This window comes from Paroedura picta, chromosome 8 (genome assembly GCF_049243985.1).
Source record: "Paroedura picta isolate Pp20150507F chromosome 8, Ppicta_v3.0, whole genome shotgun sequence".
Taxonomy (NCBI): Eukaryota; Metazoa; Chordata; class Lepidosauria; order Squamata; family Gekkonidae; genus Paroedura; species Paroedura picta.
This window is the reverse complement of record NC_135376.1, coordinates 50,652,244-50,672,701: the sequence shown is the minus strand read 5'-3', so window position 1 is coordinate 50,672,701 and position 20,458 is coordinate 50,652,244. Positions and strand designations below refer to the sequence as shown.

Here is a 20,458-nt window from a genome sequence, read left to right as displayed (position 1 = left end):
GAAAACTGCCTCCATATAAGAGTTACACTTGTGTGACTGCAGGAGAATGTTATTAACCTCCTTAGAAAACATTAGGTTTCTCTCTGAAGCTTCCACTCTGTCAGGTTGAGGTGATTCAGATTGTGATAGAGCACCTGGTTAATGCTGATTAAATCTGGTTGATTTGGTAGAGGAAGAAATTGGCCCTGGATGATCACTATACAGATCAGAAACTATATTTGAGGAGGCCAAGAGGGTGTTACAAGGATCATGTTCAATCTCTCCCTCCTGGGTTTTTCTGTTATCCTGATAAGCAGGTGGGAATGGAGGGAATGCATAAAAGAGGGTTCACTGACAATTCAATTAAAACACATTCCCTAGGGAACCAATTCCTACTCCTGCTTGGGAACACATTCCCTAGGGCGGTGGTCCCCAACCACCGGGCCGTGGCTCCCCCCTCCCCCGCAGTAAGAAACTTCCCAAGCCGCAAGCAAATTGGCTGCAAAAGCAGCCGATTAGCTTGCGGCCCGGCAAGCTTCATTTTGTGTGTGTGTGTGGGGGGGGGACAGGTCCACGCATGTACGTTTGCGGCCATGCACGGCGCAAATGCACATGCGCGGCCGCACGATCGCCCTCCTCACCACCACCGGTCCGCAGCCTTAGGAAGGTTGCGGACCAGAACCAATTCCTACTCCTGCTTGGGAACACATTCCTACTCCTGCTTGGGAACAAAACCTTACAGCCCACTTGTTCTCTCACGTCATAAAAGACTGATATCCAGACCCCCCCGCCCCGAGGGTAAAAAGTAGGTCCAGATAAGTGGCTTTTATGGACCACTTCTGGGAGAGTATGCCAGACTTGCTCAATCTATCGACATCTGTGTTTAAACTTCTAGGAATGTGGGTGGCTTGAATGGAAGCCTTGAGATACAGTGTATGGAATCATGTATCTGTTGGACCATGTATTCCCTTGCTTGTTTAAATAAAACATTATAACTGCACTGTCCATCGGGAAGAGAATGGATCAGTTCCAAAAAAATAACTGAGAAACAACTAAGGACATAACAAACTGCTTGCAATTCTAATACGTTAATATGCAGAAGGTTCTCATCTTCTAAGCAAGTACTCGTAACTGACAACCCCTCACAGGACACCCCAACCTAAGAACGAAGCGTCTGCAGTAAGGACTTATGTTCAGAAATTCTGAAGGAAATCCCAAGATAAATTATCTCTACAAGGCCACCGTAATAAAGAATGTCTGACAGGCATGGGAATAGAAAATCTGTGGTATAAGGCATGAATCCCAGCTCTATAACAAGACAGAAACCAAAGATGCAGGGGTCATATACTATGGCTGTTACGTATATGACCCCTGCATCTGATGGTAGAAGTTATATATCCCAAAGGGTGCAGAATTTTCTGAGCCAATTGGAACTGGTGAGATTTGAAGACAGCTTATACCATTTAGGGAGACTGAAAACCCAACAAATTGTACCCCATGAGATGAAACTAACCGATATATCCCAGTTTACCAGAAGTCTTAGCCCTTGACAGGTCTCCAGACCAAGAGGCCTATGACTCAAAAAAGTCCTTGGAATCTATTACCAGTAACCAATCATCTAAGAAAGGGACTATGTGGTAATCCTACATATGGAAGGAAGCAATAAAAGTAAAGGTAAAGGTATCCCCTGTGCAAGCACCGAGTCATGTCTGACCCTTGGGGTGACGCCCTCCAGCGTTTTCATGGCAGACTCAATACGGGGTGGTTTGCCAGTGCCTTCCCCAGTCATTACCGTTTACCCCCCAGCAGCAAGCTGGGTACTCATTTTACCGACCTCGGAAGGATGGAAAGCTGAGTCAACCTTGAGCCGGCTGCTGGGATCGAACTCCCAGCCTCATGGGCAAAGCTTTCAGACGGCTGCCTTACCACTCTGCGCCACAAGAGGCTCTTGGAGGGAAGCAATAAACAGGGCTAAAGACAGAGAATACCCCACATGCAGTGGCTAAATCAAAGGGTATGATAATGTACTGAAAAACTCATTCCCCACATGAAAAACATAAGAACTTGTAATGCTGAGGGTGGATTGCAATATAAAAATAGATACCCTTCAAAGCAATAGCAATGAACCAACAGTTAAATTTTAATAATTGCAAAACTGAAGGAATAGACACCAAACAGAACATAGAAACATAGAGGAATAAAATTAATTTTCAGAGGTCTCAGATGGGTCTAATTCCACTATCATCTCTCAGGAACACACAAGAGAAGAAACCCTCGGGTGCCTGTGACATTGTAACCTCCTCTATGGTGCCCTTGTCAATTAACTTGTTGGAGGTAATAACATTGCAGGCTGTAACAAACTGAGCTTAACACAAGCTGGCAACTATCCTAGTCAGAAAGATGACTTCTGGGATGAAGTTGCCTCTCTGAAAGAGGGTAGTAGCTCATTTGACCTAGGTTGCTTGGAACCCTTATTCTCATGTTATCCCTCCTGTGCAATAATGACTTAAGGTGTGATACTGAGACCCTGGGGGACCAGAAAAGCAGCACTCCCTTTTATACAGATGCCAAGGCTTTCTCATAAAGGAGCTCTGCTTAAATTGGGATGTTGATGACTGTGAGACTCTTAGGGACTAAGCAGTCTGGTTGTACTTTATCAGTGAAAACATCTTGTCCATCTTGAAAGAGAATAGAACCTTCAATAGTTAAATCCTCATCTTTAAGCCTGGTCTCCATTGACAAGGCTGGTTGACCTTAACCATGCTTGGTGCCTGAATACAATGCAGCTAATCATGGCCCACACAACTGAATTCTCAAAATGCTGTCCAACATTAATTTGCTACTTTGACAGTTTAATGGCCTCCATATGCAGAATTTTAGTGAGTGGATGCTTCTGGAAGGAGTTCCATGAATAGAAGAATCCTTTCCCATAAGAACAGCTGATATCCAGTCACAATTGTTTCATAGTTTGCAATTCTGACACCTAAAGCTGCTGATGTGTATAATTTTCCACCCAGGACACTCAGTTTTCTCTCTTCCCTATCTGTGGGAGCAGAGTGGTAGGCTTGACCGCCCTTCAGCAACCAAGGAGGATGGTGCAGGATGAATTGTCAAATAGTTAAATGGCTCCATCTTGATCTTATAAAAATGTTGTATCCTTCTGGAGGTACACTGGAAAGATGCAGATTTTTGTTCCAGTTCCTGTGTAAAGTCCTCAAGGCCCTCCAGCACCAGGAACACAATAATCCCAGGAAACTTTGAACATAGGTGACTCAGAATCACTCGGGCTCTCTCTCCTTCATCAGTGGGCTAGATGCCGCCCTAGAGAGGGCAGATTCCTCCTTCAATTAAGCCCCACTGGGCCTGGCACTGAGCACACCTGAGGCGGCTGTTGGCCATAAATCAGCCGCTTTGGCTCTCTCTCCTCGCAAGTCTGAGGCACTGAGGCTGTTTCCCAGAGAGCTTCCAGAAAAACTGCTCTTCCTCCCCTCGATTTCTGGGGTGGTTTGGAAGCAAGGCTATGGCTGCACCCTGATTGGCCCTATTCCAACTTGGACAGCCGGACACATCCAACCCCTAGGCTGATGCATAAATATATAAACAATAAGGGATAAGGATATAGCTTGGGAGTTCTTCTCCGTGGCAGGCAGAACCCATGTGGGATTGCACAGAAGCCACGAATATGAACATTATAATCCCAGGAAACTTTGAACACAGGCGACTCAGAATTTTATCTTTAGATTTGTGCTCTGAAGTACTAACTTCTATTTTGAGACCGGGCCATACAAATAATCTGTTCTCCAAACATTCCAAGATCCTCTGTAGGAGACTCCAACAGATGTAATCACTACTTTTTCCCCCCTCCTCATACTGCAGAAAAAGGAGAATGCAGCCTGCACATGATGGTCGCTGAAGGTGGATGTGACACTCAGAGTAATGATACAAACTTGCATCCCTGGAGTTTGCTAAACTGTCACCTGTATCTCTATATCCCAGAGACATCATGTAGGGATTTGAAGGCCAACAGATAAACAGTTGGGGCTGCATCTATGGAATGCTCTGGACTGGACTCACATGGAACCTACAATGTGGTAAGGCACCCTGTCCCCATGAGAGATAAAAACAGGTAGAAATCTTTGACCCATAGATGTAGTCCAGGACTTTTCCTGCAAGGTTGACATTGGCTCAGGACTGCGAACAGGAGTGTACTTCAGGAAAGCCAATTTACACTTTTCCTTATGTCTATATGTCTATCTATTTATTTATTTATGATATACCTCAACTTCTGCCTAGTAGTTTGTGGCAGGTCACAATCTAAAAAACCATCTTACAAACCCCCCATAAAAGCATAAAATCCCAATCCTACTCCCTCTGCTTACAAACTCATTCACCCAATTCTGGAGGTCTGCCAACGCAGCCAGATGTTCCGGCTGACTCAGGGAGGGGACCAGATCTTACTCACCCTGGTCTCAACCAAAGACCTAGTGGAAGAGCTCCATTTTGCATGCCCTACAGAACTGAGACAGTTTCTTCAGGGCCTGCAGCTCGCTCGGAAGCTCATTCTACCAGGTCGGGACCAGGACCCAAAAGGTCCTGCCTTTAGCCTTCTTTCCTGGAGGCTCAGAAGAGGCACGATGAGTCTGAGGGGAGCATGACCAAGACTGGATCTGCTGACATGAATCTGGGAGGTGGAACTGAATGCATCGATTCTGAAGATCCAACACAGACTTGGATGAGTACTTTTAAGGACTTTCCCCCATAATGTTGCCTTCAGTTTCGATGCCCTATCCTGCCTAGCCTTAGGGGTGAAGTGTTGGCAGGCCTTACATATGGAGGCACTATGTCCTTCACCAAAGAGAATATAGATCGTGTTTTACAGTTTGGGTCATTTTCACTTCACATTGGGAACACTTCTTAAGAAGGGCCTTCCATGTCATGGAAGGAACTCAGAAGCTGATATAATTTCAAGAAATCTGAACAAAATCCCCTCAATTGTAGCTGAAGATGCCAAAAACATGATCTTCTCCTTCAGCAGCAAAAGAGGATCTAAGGACAGAGAGGTGATGCTGAGCAGGAGCATGTGGTCCCTGGACAGGAACAAGCATCTGGCTCTGATGTGCAGTGCCCCCTGGAGGCTTTTAGCTGTAAAGACCTATGTGATGGCTGGCCTGCTCACACGCAGTCCCCATATGGGACTGCACAGAAGATCTATGATAAATAAAATAGAGAAGCAAGAAGATATTATGCTCTGCAGATGCTCGCAGAAGGGAAGATTATATCCTTCCCCTTTCCCCTGCTGTTTGCTGTGTTACCCAAATCCTTTTGACTAGTTGTTTTTGTGAAGTGGAAATCTGTCATGGGCAGAAGGAATAGATGAAAATAACACACACCTTTCAGATGGTGGAAATGCCTTCCCTCACTACAAAATACAGTTAAGCTCAAGCAGTTATCTGGTACTAAACAGCTGTCACATGCAATATTTAAATGATGGAACAATTAATAGTGTTAAGATTTGAGAATGTCTGCGGACAGTGAAGGAAGCAGCATTTTTCCACATCACGAGACTTTTCTAGGGGTAAACTGGGTCACAAAATGGACAGCTTACCTAGTTTAACATATACCAAACATTACTACAAGAATCACCCTGCCATTTCACTGGCAGATTAATACACAGTGGCATTAAAAGAGAAGTCTTGGTACGCCTCTTCCAGCACAAGACACGAATGTCTTATTTTTTTTCTAGAATTTCACACTCTTCTAAAAACTAGAAAGCTGATTCCATTTTGCCTAGTATACTGTTTGACAACTTGTGAATTGACGTCAAATGCAGTTATATACAATACCAAATACCAAATGTGGGCCTAGGGTACAAACCAGTGTTCCTCATAAGCTGCGCAAGAGTGTGCTGGCGCACACATTTTTAGCCCTTAACATGAAGAGTTTTGGCTCAGTACAGGGAGACAAATTCCAATGTGGCTGCTTAGGGGCGGAGTGAGCAGGCATGGAGAAAGAGCTCATGGGGAAGGGTCAGCTGATGTCTTCTTACAATCAGCACTGCACTTCCTTGCTAAAAGGAACTTGTTGCTTGCTTGCCTATCAAAGGTGAGTTGGACAGTTGCTAATGCAGAATCTGTTGTTTGGTGGATTTCTGCCTCTTCCTGTTTAGCAAAAGGAAGTGTATTGAGTGTGAGTAATACGGATGTAAATCTTTGCCTTCTATACAGCTCTTTAAAAGTATAAAAATCCTGGAAGGGGCAAACTATCCTCCAAACTGAGGATCATGAAGACTCTGAAAAGGACTACAGACAGCTGTCTCCATTATGGCTGCCCTTTGCATTATGCTCTCTCCTCATCGTCCTTGTCAGCCTCTCTCGTTGTCACATCTCCTAATTCCATGATAACTAGATGGATCTAAGGACCCCTGAAGAATCCTCACAGATCTCTGGGACATTGAGAAATGCCTTCTATAGGCTTGTCTTTAAAGCTTTAGATTAGTTTTTGGCATTACCTAGAACAGGGCTTTGATAAAAGAGAAATTATGATGTTTGGGGGCTGTCCTGATAAGTAGCCCATGCTTGAAGGAAACTACTGTTATGTGTGTGCTGACAGTAGCACAGTTTGCTTATGTAGTGATTTGCCTGAAGTCTAGCGTCACAATATTTGAAATGGGAATAAATATGCTCAGAAATATTGTATAATGAGAACAGATCACACACATCTATGTTTAACTGTAAATTACTTATTCTTCAAAGAAAGTATCATACAAGATCCATTCAGGTGGGTATTTATACCTTGAATAAAACTTCGTTGGTCTTAAAGATGCCACTGTACTTGACTTTTGTACTGATACAAGATCCAGCTACACTTTAAAAGAGTAGAGAAAAACAAATAATTATAAATACCATTAGATTCAGGTCGGTAGTTATGTTGGTCTGAAGCAGCAGAACAAAGTTTAAGTCCTGTGGCACCTTTAAGACCAACCAAGTTTCCTTTTGGGTATAAGGTTTTTTTTTTTTTATGCCACTGGACTCAAACATCTGTATCCTGATTGAATGATTCTGAAATCAGCAGAAAATGGTAGCAGACTTCGCCAAAATGGAAAGCAGTCTGTCTTCAATGACTCAGTTTGCCAGCTGCTGTAAAGGTACAATAACAGCATTTTTTGCAGTAGTTTTAACATGGGAAACGGTTTTAAGTGCATGTGAATTGTGAAGTTAAAAACCCTAAATACAGGAAGCCTAGCATGTATAAATTAATGCTGTTTAGTTTGTTTACAGTTTCTTTTACAGTTGCCTATTGGGGCCACAGTGAAAACAGTTTCTGCAAACCTGGGGAAATCCCTGAGTTTGCAGGTAAGTCTGAAATCTATAAAACATGAACAGGGGCGAGAAGGAAAAGGCAATGAAGGGAAGAGAAGAGAAGAGATGCCATATAAAACAGGATGGGGTAGGAAAACAGAAAGAGAAAAGGGAGATGTATATGCTGGGGGAGTGAAATGGGAAAAGTAGACATAATGATTATCTAGAAGCAAAAGAAAAAGTTCATATTTTGTCTTACTTCATATACAAGCTCATGGTGAAAATGGGGTACTTCTAACTCCTGAAGACAACGCTCTGCTTCTAAAACGTCTCCTGAAAGAAGGTATTCTTTCAACAGCATATCAATCTAGTAGTTTAAAAACAAGAGAACATTAGATTAGAATGTTGCAACTTGCAGTAAAGATCTATTTCTAAATTTCAAGAGTTCACATCATGTTTAGCAGCAGTTTTAGTTTCTCCAAAACCTTCTTTCCTCACATCTGGTAAAATCAAATGCTATTTTAAAATTATGTAGCAATCATTTGATTTCTCCTTCTATTTACAGTATTTCATTTTGAGTTCTGTAATGTACCAGTAGGCATACTGGCAACAACATACATAACAACATAGATTCTCCTATATTCTTTGAAGTCACGAATGGAAATAAGCTTCTCTCAGTAATATTTTGTCCTTCCACCCAACTGGAATGAAATTGTACCACTAACCTAAGGGTTTCTCCCTGCTAAATTTCAGAGAGATTAAAAAATGGGTCTCTGCTTCAAAAACAATTTAAATTCTCACATGCAGAGTGAGTACAGGAAAGCATGAACTGATATATGAATGTTTTACTCTTTTCCTATGATCCTGAAGCAGGGGTGGGAGTGTCTATTTTAAACCCAAAGTGGAGGTGATCTTACCTATTACTCCGCTTGTGCTTCACCTTGTTGTATTCTGGTGTCTAAATGACTTTTAGTTTAGCCCCCCCTCCCCCCAATCATCTTCCAACGTTGGAAGTTATCTAGGAGAAATGAACCACAGAAAGGCACAAGAGGGAAAGTGTCACTCCACTCACCCTCACAATCCTGTTTTATTTTAAATTATTATGCCCATCACAATCCCAGAGTCAAACATGAATGGACAATATGAGCAAGTATCACCTAATATGGCTCTGAAGTAAAAAAGATTGCTTGCCCCCCTTAACTCTCACCCTCTCTGTGGCCATTTGAAAATAAAAATTAAAAGTACTAACATAGGATGCCTTTGATTCTTAATCAGCAGTTTTTTCTTCCATATAAAGATCTGATCTTTCCTCATGACTGACTTCTGGCCTGTCATGTGGCTTGATTCTAAGTGTCTGTGTTTACTGCAAGATTGGCTATGCTTAAGCAAAGCCTTTGCCTCATTCCCTCCCTGCAATCTGCCTGCCAGTCTGCACATCCAGAGCACTTGCCTCCCTCTTCTTCGGGATGGGTAAGCTGAGGAGGATGAGGTCTAAGCCTTTAATTCCCTTATCTCTCCCCCTATGAGCCTCTTGTGGCGCAGAGTGGTAAGGCAGCCGTCTGAAAGCTTTGCCCATAAGGCTGGGAGTTCAATCCCAGCAGCCGGCTCAAGGTTAACTCAGCCTTCCATCCTTCCGAGGTCGGTAAAATGAGTACCCAGCTTGCTGGGGGGTAAACGGTCATGACTGGGGAAGGCACTGGCAAACCACCCCGTATTGAGTCTGCCATGAAAACGCTAGAGGGCGTCACCCCAAGGGTCAGACATGACTCGGTGCTTGCACAGGGGATACCTTTACCTTTACCTTTACCTTTATCTCTCCCTCACCCTGATTTGACCTTGTTGCCTATCAGAAGACTCAAAAGCATGAACATATGCGTGACTGGCAGAGCCTTAGATTCAACAGATCAAACAAACAGAACCTGTGTTTATATGGAATGGAGTGTCAAAGACTAATAATGAGATAATTGATGGAAGTGCCTAATTGGATTATTCTATTTAGTGAGTGTTTTTACAACATCTCATTTGGTCTTGTATCTAAGTCTCTCTCTCCTCAGTCTGAGAAACTGAAACTTGATAGCAAGATACCAGAATAATGGCCATTATCTGACATTTCCAACTGTTACACTGGAGATTATTGCTGTTGAATTAATTATATTAAGAAACTGAAGTTATTCCGGTAAGATATTGCCTAATTATCTGACAGCACATTAGCGTTAAAGATACTAAGGATTGAACCTGGGGCCTCAGAACAATGCACATGCTCTGCCACTGATATGAGCCCATCACTCATCATTCAACACTATCTGCAACTGAAGCAATATAATCATACTGAATATATGCAATCCACGTAAGTATATAGTTATTAATGAAAAACTGCATTTTAAAATGAAATACCTCTTTGACAAGATGGTTCACAGACTGTTGCCCGCCTCCAGATCCCCATACATTGTCTATACGTTTTCCACCTTTAGTCATACTTAGCAATACAGTAGCTCGGTCCAGAGCAGCACTATAAAGAGGAAGGTTAAATTACATATATACACATACACACAAAACCGTACTAGCATATACGACTAATCATCTTTAAACATCTATACATTCACGTAAATGAAACACTCAAGCAAAGGCATAGAAATACATATTAACAATTTGATTCAAAATCTTCTCACCAAAAGACACACAACAGACAACATAATTACACAAGAGGCCATTTATGAAATAAATTTAAAGAGCTGTTGCTATTTCACTAAAAAAGCATCAAGCAATACAGTATAAAATACAAGCATTTATTGCTCACACATAGCCAAAGGGATACAAAGCAGAAACACAAATAATGCTGGTGATTCATATTATTATTGAAAGAATAACAGGTGAAGGTAGTGGACTTGCTTATTTCACAGGACTACCTGAACTATCCTTTTATAAAGAAGAATACGAGCCCTACTGCTTCAATACAATAGTCAATCCTGCATTGTAAATTGTCTCCAATCACATCCTAATGTTTGAAGAAAGCTATCGGCATTCCTATCAGCCACTCATAGGATAGGCTCTGTCAGCCCAAGACTGCAGACATTCACATTGTAGCCCTTTAAATGCATCACACTACCTATTATTTATGTAGCCATTTTCTCTGAATTCTGTACATTTAGCCAAAAATGTTTCGGTGGGACAAAATTTCAGAAAATATGCCATGTTGAAGGAAAAGTTGCTTTTGTAATTTTGAAAGCGACAGTCTCCACAAAAAACAAAGTTTAGTTAAAAACAATGTTTTTAATTAGTCATATGCAATTTAATTCATGACTGCAGCTTATGGTAGCAATCCCCAACCTGTGGGCCACAGACCACATGTGGTCCTTCGACTAATTGGAGGTGGGCCCTGAAGGACGCTTTCTCCCCCCCCCCCGGCCCTTTACAACACACTTCATTGTTGTGGTGTGTCTGTATCTTATTTTGAAGGGATGTTTAAACATTACCATAGCGATCAGAGAGCGCTAGGGCAGTGGTTGAGAGGAGAGAACTACCCCCCCTACCGGGCCTCAGTAAAAGGCGTTGAGTGATCCCCGGTGATAAAAAGGTTGGGGACCACTGGCTTATGGAATGTCTTGATCCGCTTTAATTGTGAAACAGGCCTCATCTACAAACGCTTAAGCACTTACCGAGCCTGAGCACAGTCCACAGTTCCTTTGTAGCCATCTATGTAACTAATGCATAGAATCCCATCTCCTACAGCTCTTGCAATGAACTGACCCACCAGCTGCCATAAAAAAGAAAAATTTAGAGACTCAATTTGAATTGGATTTAAACACTGGACTCATCTTGAGGGGGTTCTTCTCATCAGTGGATTGGAACATATCCTTGTCTGGGTTGTGCTTTCCCTTAACCAGTTGAGAAATGTGGAAGCTTGCCCATCCGTAGAGCATGGAAGGAGAGACTCCTCAAGATAGCAGAAGCTTTTACAAGAACTTTGCATATGCACTGCCAATGCAGCAACGAACAGGCACAAACCATAAGGATACTTTCATCCACAGACACAGAATATGATATCTGATCAACAATAACATTTTTGATATCTAATGATATGCCACCAAAATGAAAGGGTGTGTCCTACTGTATTCCTCAAGGCCCTCAAAGCAGCAGCACATGTGTTGTAGTGCTGTTCCTTAGTTGCCCATATCTCTTCTGTTGGACAACCAAAGACATCAGAATGTCTGCTCATAAGAAAGACAGATGAATATATTTCTAACAGACAGACTTACACTATACTAGCCTTGGTACTGCTATGAGCCTTGCTCCCGCAAACCTGCAGGCTTCAATACTGGGATATACTGGCTTGATAGTATAAAGATGACTAAAATATTCACGTGAAGTGCTATCAATCCTTCCTCTGCACTCTAAATCAACCTTTCACAAAGTGCTTGTTTAAAAAAAACAACAACAACAAGGCTGAGGGAGAGAGCTCTTGTTCGCATCCCTAATAGACAACTTTTCATGTTAGCCAGACAGATATTACAGATGTTTCCTCTGCAAAGATCAGAACCCAGTCTGAGAAATGCTAGATTAGGGCATTTTATTGGCAGGATTTGCAGCTCATAAAAATGCTTGGTTAGTTAAGAGTTCTGTGTGGCACAAAACCAAACTGCCAAACACCAGAATCTATCCTTCAAAGTACTTTTTAAATAAAACTTTAGATAACAATGCTTCTACCAGGCATATCTGTGCTATGAAATGCTTTGATAAGTGTAAGTAACGGAGGTTACCACTAAAACAGAATTATTACTAGCAACAGATATTTTAAACAAACCTGTGGTGCTCTAGGAGTATCCAAAACTAATTCCGGCAAGTCTCTGAGAATCCTGTCAAATGACTTTTCCACATCATTTTTGTCAACTACTTTCCCACACAGGTCAGCAAGGAGCTTGGAGGTCATCTCTCGGTGGCTAGCTTTCCCCTCTAATGCCAATGATACTGCCAGCACTGGTACACTATATTTCATTCCACCAAGGTTGAGGTCTTTCAGCATCTCCTATAGAAATGGGAAGTAAAATCCACTACATTTTATTTCAGAGTACTTTCAGCTTTGCGTCCTGTACTACACACAGGGTGGGGAATGAAACAAGCAGGAAGGACAGCTCTGCTATTGAGCGAGAATACAATACAGGTGTTTGCAAGTTAAGTGAACTCCGGGGAAGAAGAGATTTAAATTTTTTCACAGAATTTTTGGCAATTCCAATATGGAATGCTAGATGCAAATTCTGCAGTGTTTTTTTTAAATCATGATATAACTCTTACAGAACAGTAATGACATAACATTGATATTGATTATACGATCTTAAAGCTGTCTTTAAAATTACAATCCTATACACTTTTACCTGGCATTTAGTTAGACTTTTCCCAGAGGACACAAAGCCATGTTGCCTCCTGGTTTTTGATCCGGGGTAGTTGCCGCGGAAGTGTTTCCCACTTCCGAATGTGAGCCTTTGACCCAATTTATCCTAGTCTTGCCCAGATTTGTGCTCCGCAAATTCAGCTAATGGCCCCGAAGCCAGGGCTTTCCACCGTTTTTGAGTCCCCTCCTCCCCTCCAAAAACTTTAAAAAACAAAACCTAGTATTGCCCTGGACAGAAGGAGCCTGTCCAGGGTGGGGTGCGTGGGTGGGGGTGAAGCTGCTTGGGCAGCTTTCATGTGCATGCATATTTCCTTTGATGCTCCCCCCAATACAGAAAAATGCTCCCAGCAGCTTGAAAAGCATTAACATTTTTTTTAGAAGGTATTATAGCATAATAGTACAAAAATACCACAATGTTTTTTAAATGGCACCCCTCCCAGCATCATCGCCACTGCCACCCAGGCTCCTGACACATGGTGCAACCGCAGCATTGTTGCTTTGGCATGTCTCCTGGGAAGCTTGCGGGATGAAGCTTGCGGGGATGAAGCCTGGGCTCTGCTGTCTTCTTTCACTGTCCCTCACCTCCTCACTCCTATGTCAGTTTCCAAATGGGGGAGGGGGGCGGTTTCTGACAGAGAGCTTAGGAAAAGGACTGTTTTAGCCACATACCTAAACAGAAAGGAAGCCAACTCCTTCTGGTCGCTTCTGACATCTATGTTTTTAATAACAACTGGCACTCTTATCCCCCCCCCTCCCAGGATGGGTATTGGAGGTGGGTTAGTTTAGGTTTATGTGTTTTTTTGCCGCATCTTGGTTTACTGTGTTTAACTATGTTGATGTTTGTGATTTTATTGTATGGGGTTTTTATTGGGGGTTTTATCTACTGTAACTCGCCTTGAGCCTCCAGGGAGAGGCAAGTAACAAATCTAATAATAATAATAATAATAATAATAATAATAATAATAATAATAATAATAATAATAATAATAATGTGTTCATGCTCTGTAAACTGCTCTGAGCTGGTCCGCTGGGAGGGTGGTATAGAAATCAAATAAATATTAAATAATAAATAAAAATAAATAATACCAAAAAATGGAAAAATGCTTGGCTCCACAATGACATGGAGCTGCCAGAAGCATTAAAAAATGTTAGAGGTGTTTTTGCATTAGTATGCCATAACACATATTAAAAATAAATTTAAAATGCTTCCCGAGGCTCCACTGCATTGCGGCAGCGGCAGAAGCAGAAGAGAAGGCAGTCTGAACAGGCAGGCTTTCCAGACTATTAAGGGAGGGAAAAGAGGCAGCCTAGCGAGCGAGGCAGTGGAAGTGATACTCGGGGGTGGTGGGGTGCTTTGTGAGGGAGGGGAAAGGGGGTGTTTTCACTTTCTGACAGCCCTGCCGCAAACTTCAGGGAACATAGTTTTCATGAGTTCTCTTGTAGTGGGGCAACTGATGGCCAGAACTGCACTAGCACTGGGACTGCACCAATGTCATCAGGAAGTGACAATTAGCTCCACAGCAGGCAAGCTCTGAGACGCTGCAAACCCCGCATGCGGAATTGGTCTTACTATAAATCAATGTGGCTTAAATCTGAGTAAAAATGAGGTTTGTACTGAGTTTTCAATTTGAAGCTTGAAAATTCACTATGTCATTGTGATCTCCCTGTGCATTTTATATCATTTTTTTGCAGTATAACATAATTCTATTTTTATTCTAGAAATTATTAAAATAGAGAGAACTTTTAAAAGGAACACCATGAACCTAATCCTCAAAGTTATTCAAGACCGTAATCCTAAATAAGTCTACTCAAAATCCTATTCAGACCCTATCAATGGGGTTTACTCACAGGAAAGTATTCTTAGCATTGCAAAGTAAATCCTGTTAATGATTGTCTAATAATTTCAAACAATGCACAATACAAGACATACTGCAACTTCATTAGTATCCCCATGTTCAAAATACTCCTGGATTATTGGAGTTAATGTTTTCTCAAATGCTCTTTCATCCAAAGGCAGCACGACAGTTTCATAGACACAGTTCTCCTGTTTTTTAAAAAAAGACAGAAATTACCACATTTGAAAAATGAATTAATGCTAAGTCATTCTCAAGCACGGCTCCACTGGAAACTACAATTTTCACAGATTTCACCATCATTTCAGTACAGGCAGGCAGTCAGCAGCGATGCCTTTACAACATTATTATGTATCATTAGTTCTAACTGCTCTATATGGCCAATGAAGAAGGGTATCCTGCTCTACTGAACAGCTGCAGTTATAGCTGAAGATGTGTTTAACATCTCATATAATTCCCAGCAGTTCCTAAGACAAGCGGAGAAACAACTCAAGTACCATTTCAAGTTTTTCAGACCTTCCTCTTCCTCCAATCACTGGTCACCCACAACCCTCATTTTTCTACTTGGATGAAGGTAACTGTGAAACAATAAATAGGTAGCCAATATCAAAAAGTAGTGATGCAATCTGTCGTGCTCAATCACAAAGCCTTTTATTAACTCTTAGGAGGAGGGGGGCAAGGTAAGCAAACAAGATGCCTAAGATGCCTAAACTGCTGCTTTACTCATCTGACAAATCAATTGTGAAGGCAGACTCTTAATCACTAAGCAACACATGATGAGCATTTATATTACATACATGCCTTCATCTCATTTCCTAAACTTCACCATTAAACTCCAAAGGAATATAGCTTTTTGTGCTTTCAAATAAATGCCTTGCAGGCAAACTCAAATAACACTTTCATTCTTTCATTAGAATCAAAGGTCTGTACAGGGGCTTATTATACTCCTATATGAATTCAGTAAATTCAGAGAACCACTGGGCACTTAACTGTTAGTCTGTTGAAGCAGAAAGCAGCAATCTCATGTGAAATTCCTGATAAATTTCCCATGGTGCACTTGTGCTACTTGTGCTACTTAGTAAAATGGATATCCCTGAACATATGGAACTCATTTCTGACTATAAGAAGCTAAACATGCAACCACTAGGATTCAAACAGAGTAAATTCAGCCACAAGTTATATCAGTACAAGATAATACAACAAACTAAAATTGAAGTAGCCTGTGAAGTTCTACTGCTGAAACATTTACACCTTCCATATTTTTCTCAGAAGAAATATTTATATGCTAAAGTATGTTTCATCAGGATTCACAGAAGCCAAGTGCAAACTCCAGGATGATGCCAGAGCTTCTGAATAATTCTTCAAAGGCTAGACCCTCCACTTCCTCCAGTGCTTGCTCTGCTCATTAGTTTTGTTCCTCTTACTCCTTTGCAAGAACTCCCATCTCCCTTGCTCCTGGGCAATGTCACTTATGGTTCCACCTATGGTTGCCAGATTTAGGTTGGGAAACTCCTAGATTTGAGGATGGAGCCTGAGGAGGGCATGGACCTCAGTGAGATAAAATACCATAGAATCCACCCTCAAAAATACATTTTCTCCATAGGAATAGATCCTTGTAGTCTGGAGATGGCCTATAATGTAGTCTTTGAGATCTCCAAGTCCCACCTGGAGACTGGCATCCCTAGTCCCATCTGTGAGGCTACCAGGCCCTGGCTACCAGGCCCTGCCTGCCTGGGATCTGGCCCATCAGCACAGCAACACGTACAAAAGTGCTATAACGTTTTAAGAGTTATTACATCATGAACAGTATATAGGTTACATAATAGCATACTGTGGAAATTACATACATGGTCTTTGTTGTCTAATCTTAAAGACAGAGTGAGAGAACTACGCATATAAAGTAGCTTTATGTAAACATAAATCACTGTCATGGCAGCTGTGCACATAGCTCTGCCCCACAGTGGCATAATGGTTGGAGAGTATACAAGATGGCTCCTTACTTCAAGACAGCCTGATCAGGTTCTAAGTACACGGATAAATTACACAAATAAGGTCAGCATGTACAGCACACTAAGAATGTTCCTACCTGGTCATCATCATAGTTGGGATCTTTAATATCCACTTCTTCTACATCATACACTTGTCCAGGTGTTCCCCAAACACCTTTTCCTCCTGCACCACCTTAAAAATGTTTGAGAAAAAAAAATGAGAGCTAGAGTGGAATGGGACAAACACAGTGCATTATTCATTCCGGTGAATGATCATTTACAATTATTTAATTTATACCCTGCTATTCTCCCCATCACTATAGCCTTATAACAACATAACAAGCTGTGTGGTGGGTCAGGCTGAACGTTTCCTAAGATCACTGGTGAGCTTTATCCACAGAGGAATAGGGATTTTAACCTGGGTCTCCAGGACCCGAGTCTAACAATTAGGCAACGAAATACAAACCTATTTATCTTTTTGGATTTGTCTACCATCTTTCATTTCTTTTGGGGGACCTGGGGAAAAATGCCAGTGGTATCAGGGACTACCTTCCAAGTGTTTCAGCAGATGCCACTGGAGAGGTGGAGTCTTCCACGTAAGCCGGGAATGGTGGCTTAGGATCACTGTTGGAACAGTCCACAAACACCTAGTTTCTTTAAATGAAACAAAGTCTTTTGGGCCAGATGAACTGCATCCAAGGGTTCTAAAAGAACTTGCAGATGTCATCTCTGAACCTCTGTCCATTATTTTGGCACTTCTTGGAGAACAGGTGACGTGCCAGATGATTGGAGGCGGGCAAATGTTGTCCCCATCTTCAAGGAAGGGAAAAAAGGAGGATCCGGGTAATTATCGACCCGTCAGCTTGACATCTGTAGTTGGCAAAATTTTGGAACAAATAATCAAACACTCAGTCCTTGAGCAGCTGGAACTGAGAGCTGTGATTTCTAAGACTCAGCATGGGTTTTGCAAGAACAAGTCATGTCAGACCAACCTTATCTCTTTTTTCAAGAAAGTGACTACCTTGCTGGATCAGGGGAATGCCGTGGACATAGTTTATCTGGATTTCAGTAAAACTTTTGATAAGGTTCCACATGATATTCTTGTTCACAAGTTGGTAAAATGCGGTATGGATCCTAATTCTGTCAGGTGGATCAATAACTGGTTGACAAATCGTACCCTGAGGATATTTGTTAATGGTTCAACATCTTCTTGGAAAAGAGTGACAAGTGGAATACCCCAAGGATCTGTCCTGGGGCCTGTGTTGTTCAACATATTTATAAATGATTTGGCTGAGGGATTAGAGGGGATACTTATTAAATTTGCAGATGATACTAAACTGGGAGGGGTAGCAAACACAACTGAAGACAGCAACAGAATACAGGATGATCTTGATAGGCTCGAGAAGTTGGCTAAACTGAATAAAATGAAGTCCAATGTAAAGTTCTGCATTTAGGTAGGAAAATGTAAAGGACAAATTTAAAGTTCTCCATTTAGGTAGGAAAAACCAAATACACCAATATAAGATGGGGGAGACTTGTCTTGGCAGTAGCATGTGCAAAAAGGATCTAGGAGTCTTAGTAGACCATACAATGAACATGGTCAGCAGTGTGACTCAGTGGCTAAAAAGATAATGGGATTTGGGGCTGTATCAAATGGAGTATCGTGTCCAGATCACGGGAGGTGATGGTACCGCTTTACTCTGCTCTGGTTCAGCCTCATTTGGAGTACTTTGTTCAGTTTTGGGCACCCCAATTGAAGAGGGATGGTGACAAACTGGAACGTGTCCAGAGGAGGGCAACAAAGATGGTGAGGGGTTTGGAGACTAAGACATATGAAGAAAGGTTGGGGGAGCTTGGTCTGTTTAGCCTAGAGAGGAGACGACTGAGAGGGGATTTGATAACCATCTTCAAGAATTTAAAAGGGTGCCATATGGAAGATGGAGCAGAATTGTTCTCTCTTGCCCCAGGGGGACAGACCAGAACAAATGGGATGAAATTAATTCAAAAGAAATTCCATCTGAACATCTGGAAGAAATTCTTGACAGTTAGAGCGGTTTCTCAGTGGAACAGGCTTCCTCGGGAGGTGGTGGGTTCTCCATCTTTGGAAATTTTTAAACAGAGGCTAGATAGCCATCTGATGGAGAGGCTGATTCTGTGAAGGCAAAGGGGTGGCAGGTTACAGTAGATGAGCGATTAGGATGTGAGTGTCCTGCATAGAGCAGGGGGTTGGACTAGATGACCCATGAGGTCCCTTTCCAACTCTATTATTCTATGATTCTATGATTCTAAGCCTTAAGTATGGAGACTTGTAGGTTCTATCCTATTTTCCATGGTTCAAGTATTTATATCAAGCTGCTGAATGAAGGAATTCAGAGAATTCAGCGTATTTTAAGTATATTGATGGCACTCAGCTATATGGATATTTAATCTGTCTGTCCTGAATCACTGCATCACTGCTGAGCATGAGGGAGAACAAGGAGAAACCAAATCCAGGCATGACAGAGCGCTTGTGTTTTGCCACAGATGCAATTGGATTCTGGACCCAGCGTTATTATTAGAGAACCATGTTTTCATTCCCATCTGGTTTGATTTATAAAATAATACATTTTCTAAGCATGATTTTGCCTTGCTTATCTGTACTTCTGTAACTTCTAGGTTGGATTATTTCAACAAGCTTTGTGCAAATGTCATAGAGATGCAAATTTCTGGAAACTTACAAGCAATGGGGACATTTGGGGGGTGAGAACAGAAATTTTAAGGAGAACTGAAATACATGCAATAATTATTGTCTTATCAAACCTGAGCCTACATTGAGGATTTAACAATATAAAAGGCTAAATTTTCAACTTAATAGGAATATAAAATTAGATTAATTGGCATATGTATAATTTGAAACAATAATTCCCTTAGTTTCTATGTGGAGAATTGTAAATATACTCAATATTAACTACTTGCTTGCTATTACACCCTACTCCCTCACACATTTCACTTATTCCAAAAGAAAAAGGTCTCTTTTGTTGGAGTTTCAGTGCCTACCTCCACCACAAACTTCTACCATGTCAATCTATGAGTGTTTCAAAAGAAATATAAAACAAACTGGAATGCTAATTAGGAAAACAGAATGATGGAAGTGCCTTGACTTTCAAACATTATTTTGGTGTGAATTCAGAATGCACCAACCTTTCTTTGGGAGGCCTCTACCCTTTCCTGATCGAGATCGTCTATCCAGATACTTTCCCTTTGGACTTGTTGGCACAGTAATTCCACTTTTTAGTGCCTCCCCATTGTCACTCACAGAATCTCCTCTTCCAGAATCTCTGGAAGAATTTTTTCTTAGCCTCCTTTTTGCTTTAGCATTGATTTTAGCTTCGTTAATTGATGTTGCAGCAATCCAGTTACCATTGATTTCAGTTTTTATTTCCTCGGTCCCACCATTTTCTTCATCACCAGAAAATGGAGTGTCACTTAGGTTTTCCAGTTCTCAAAGACAAAAAAGGACACCAAAAAAGTGTTGTTACTAACTGAAGCAGTTACTTAAAAAATGACAATTTCTGACAATCAAAGCATTCCATAACAGCATATCAAAACAGATATTAGTGCTTTTAACCAAAGTAAAATATTTAATTCTCAAGTCCTATCTGCAAAATTAATTGGAGGGGGGAGCAAGAGGAGAGAATAGATGGAAGTGAAGGTTCATCCATAGCTGCAAAAGTCACTTGGCAAAAATCAACCATGATAGCAGATGTATACTTTCCTTTTTGCACTGTTAAAATCTAAGTACACAATGCAATGGAACAAGTGCAGTCTTAAAATATTGTATATTGTAATTATAGATGGGCACAAACCTAAAAAGGGTGGTTTGGGATGAACCAAACTGAGCCCAAAGAGCCCCACCCAAACTGAACTAGTGAGTTCAATTCTGCCTTTCTCCTGGGTGGGGACTGCCAGGGCTGG

At 41.5% G+C, this 20,458-nt stretch overlaps 1 protein-coding gene across 4 annotated transcripts in view; it reads right to left on the bottom strand.

Moving 5' to 3' along the window:
* The window catches only part of PDCD4 (programmed cell death 4), a 44,225-nt gene that overhangs the window by 5,962 nt on the left and 17,805 nt on the right, over positions 1-20,458 (bottom strand). For all 4 annotated transcript variants that reach the window (XM_077349697.1, XM_077349696.1, XM_077349699.1 and 1 more), the window contains exons 4-10: positions 19,685-19,984; positions 16,603-16,697; positions 14,594-14,707; positions 12,079-12,300; positions 10,934-11,031; positions 9,672-9,786; positions 7,537-7,644 (exon numbers count right to left, since the gene is read on the bottom strand). In XM_077349697.1, coding sequence (XP_077205812.1) covers positions 7,537-7,644; positions 9,672-9,786; positions 10,934-11,031; positions 12,079-12,300; positions 14,594-14,707; positions 16,603-16,697; positions 19,685-19,984 — 1,052 coding nt within the window. The remainder of the gene's footprint in view (positions 1-7,536; positions 7,645-9,671; positions 9,787-10,933; positions 11,032-12,078; positions 12,301-14,593; positions 14,708-16,602; positions 16,698-19,684; positions 19,985-20,458) is intronic.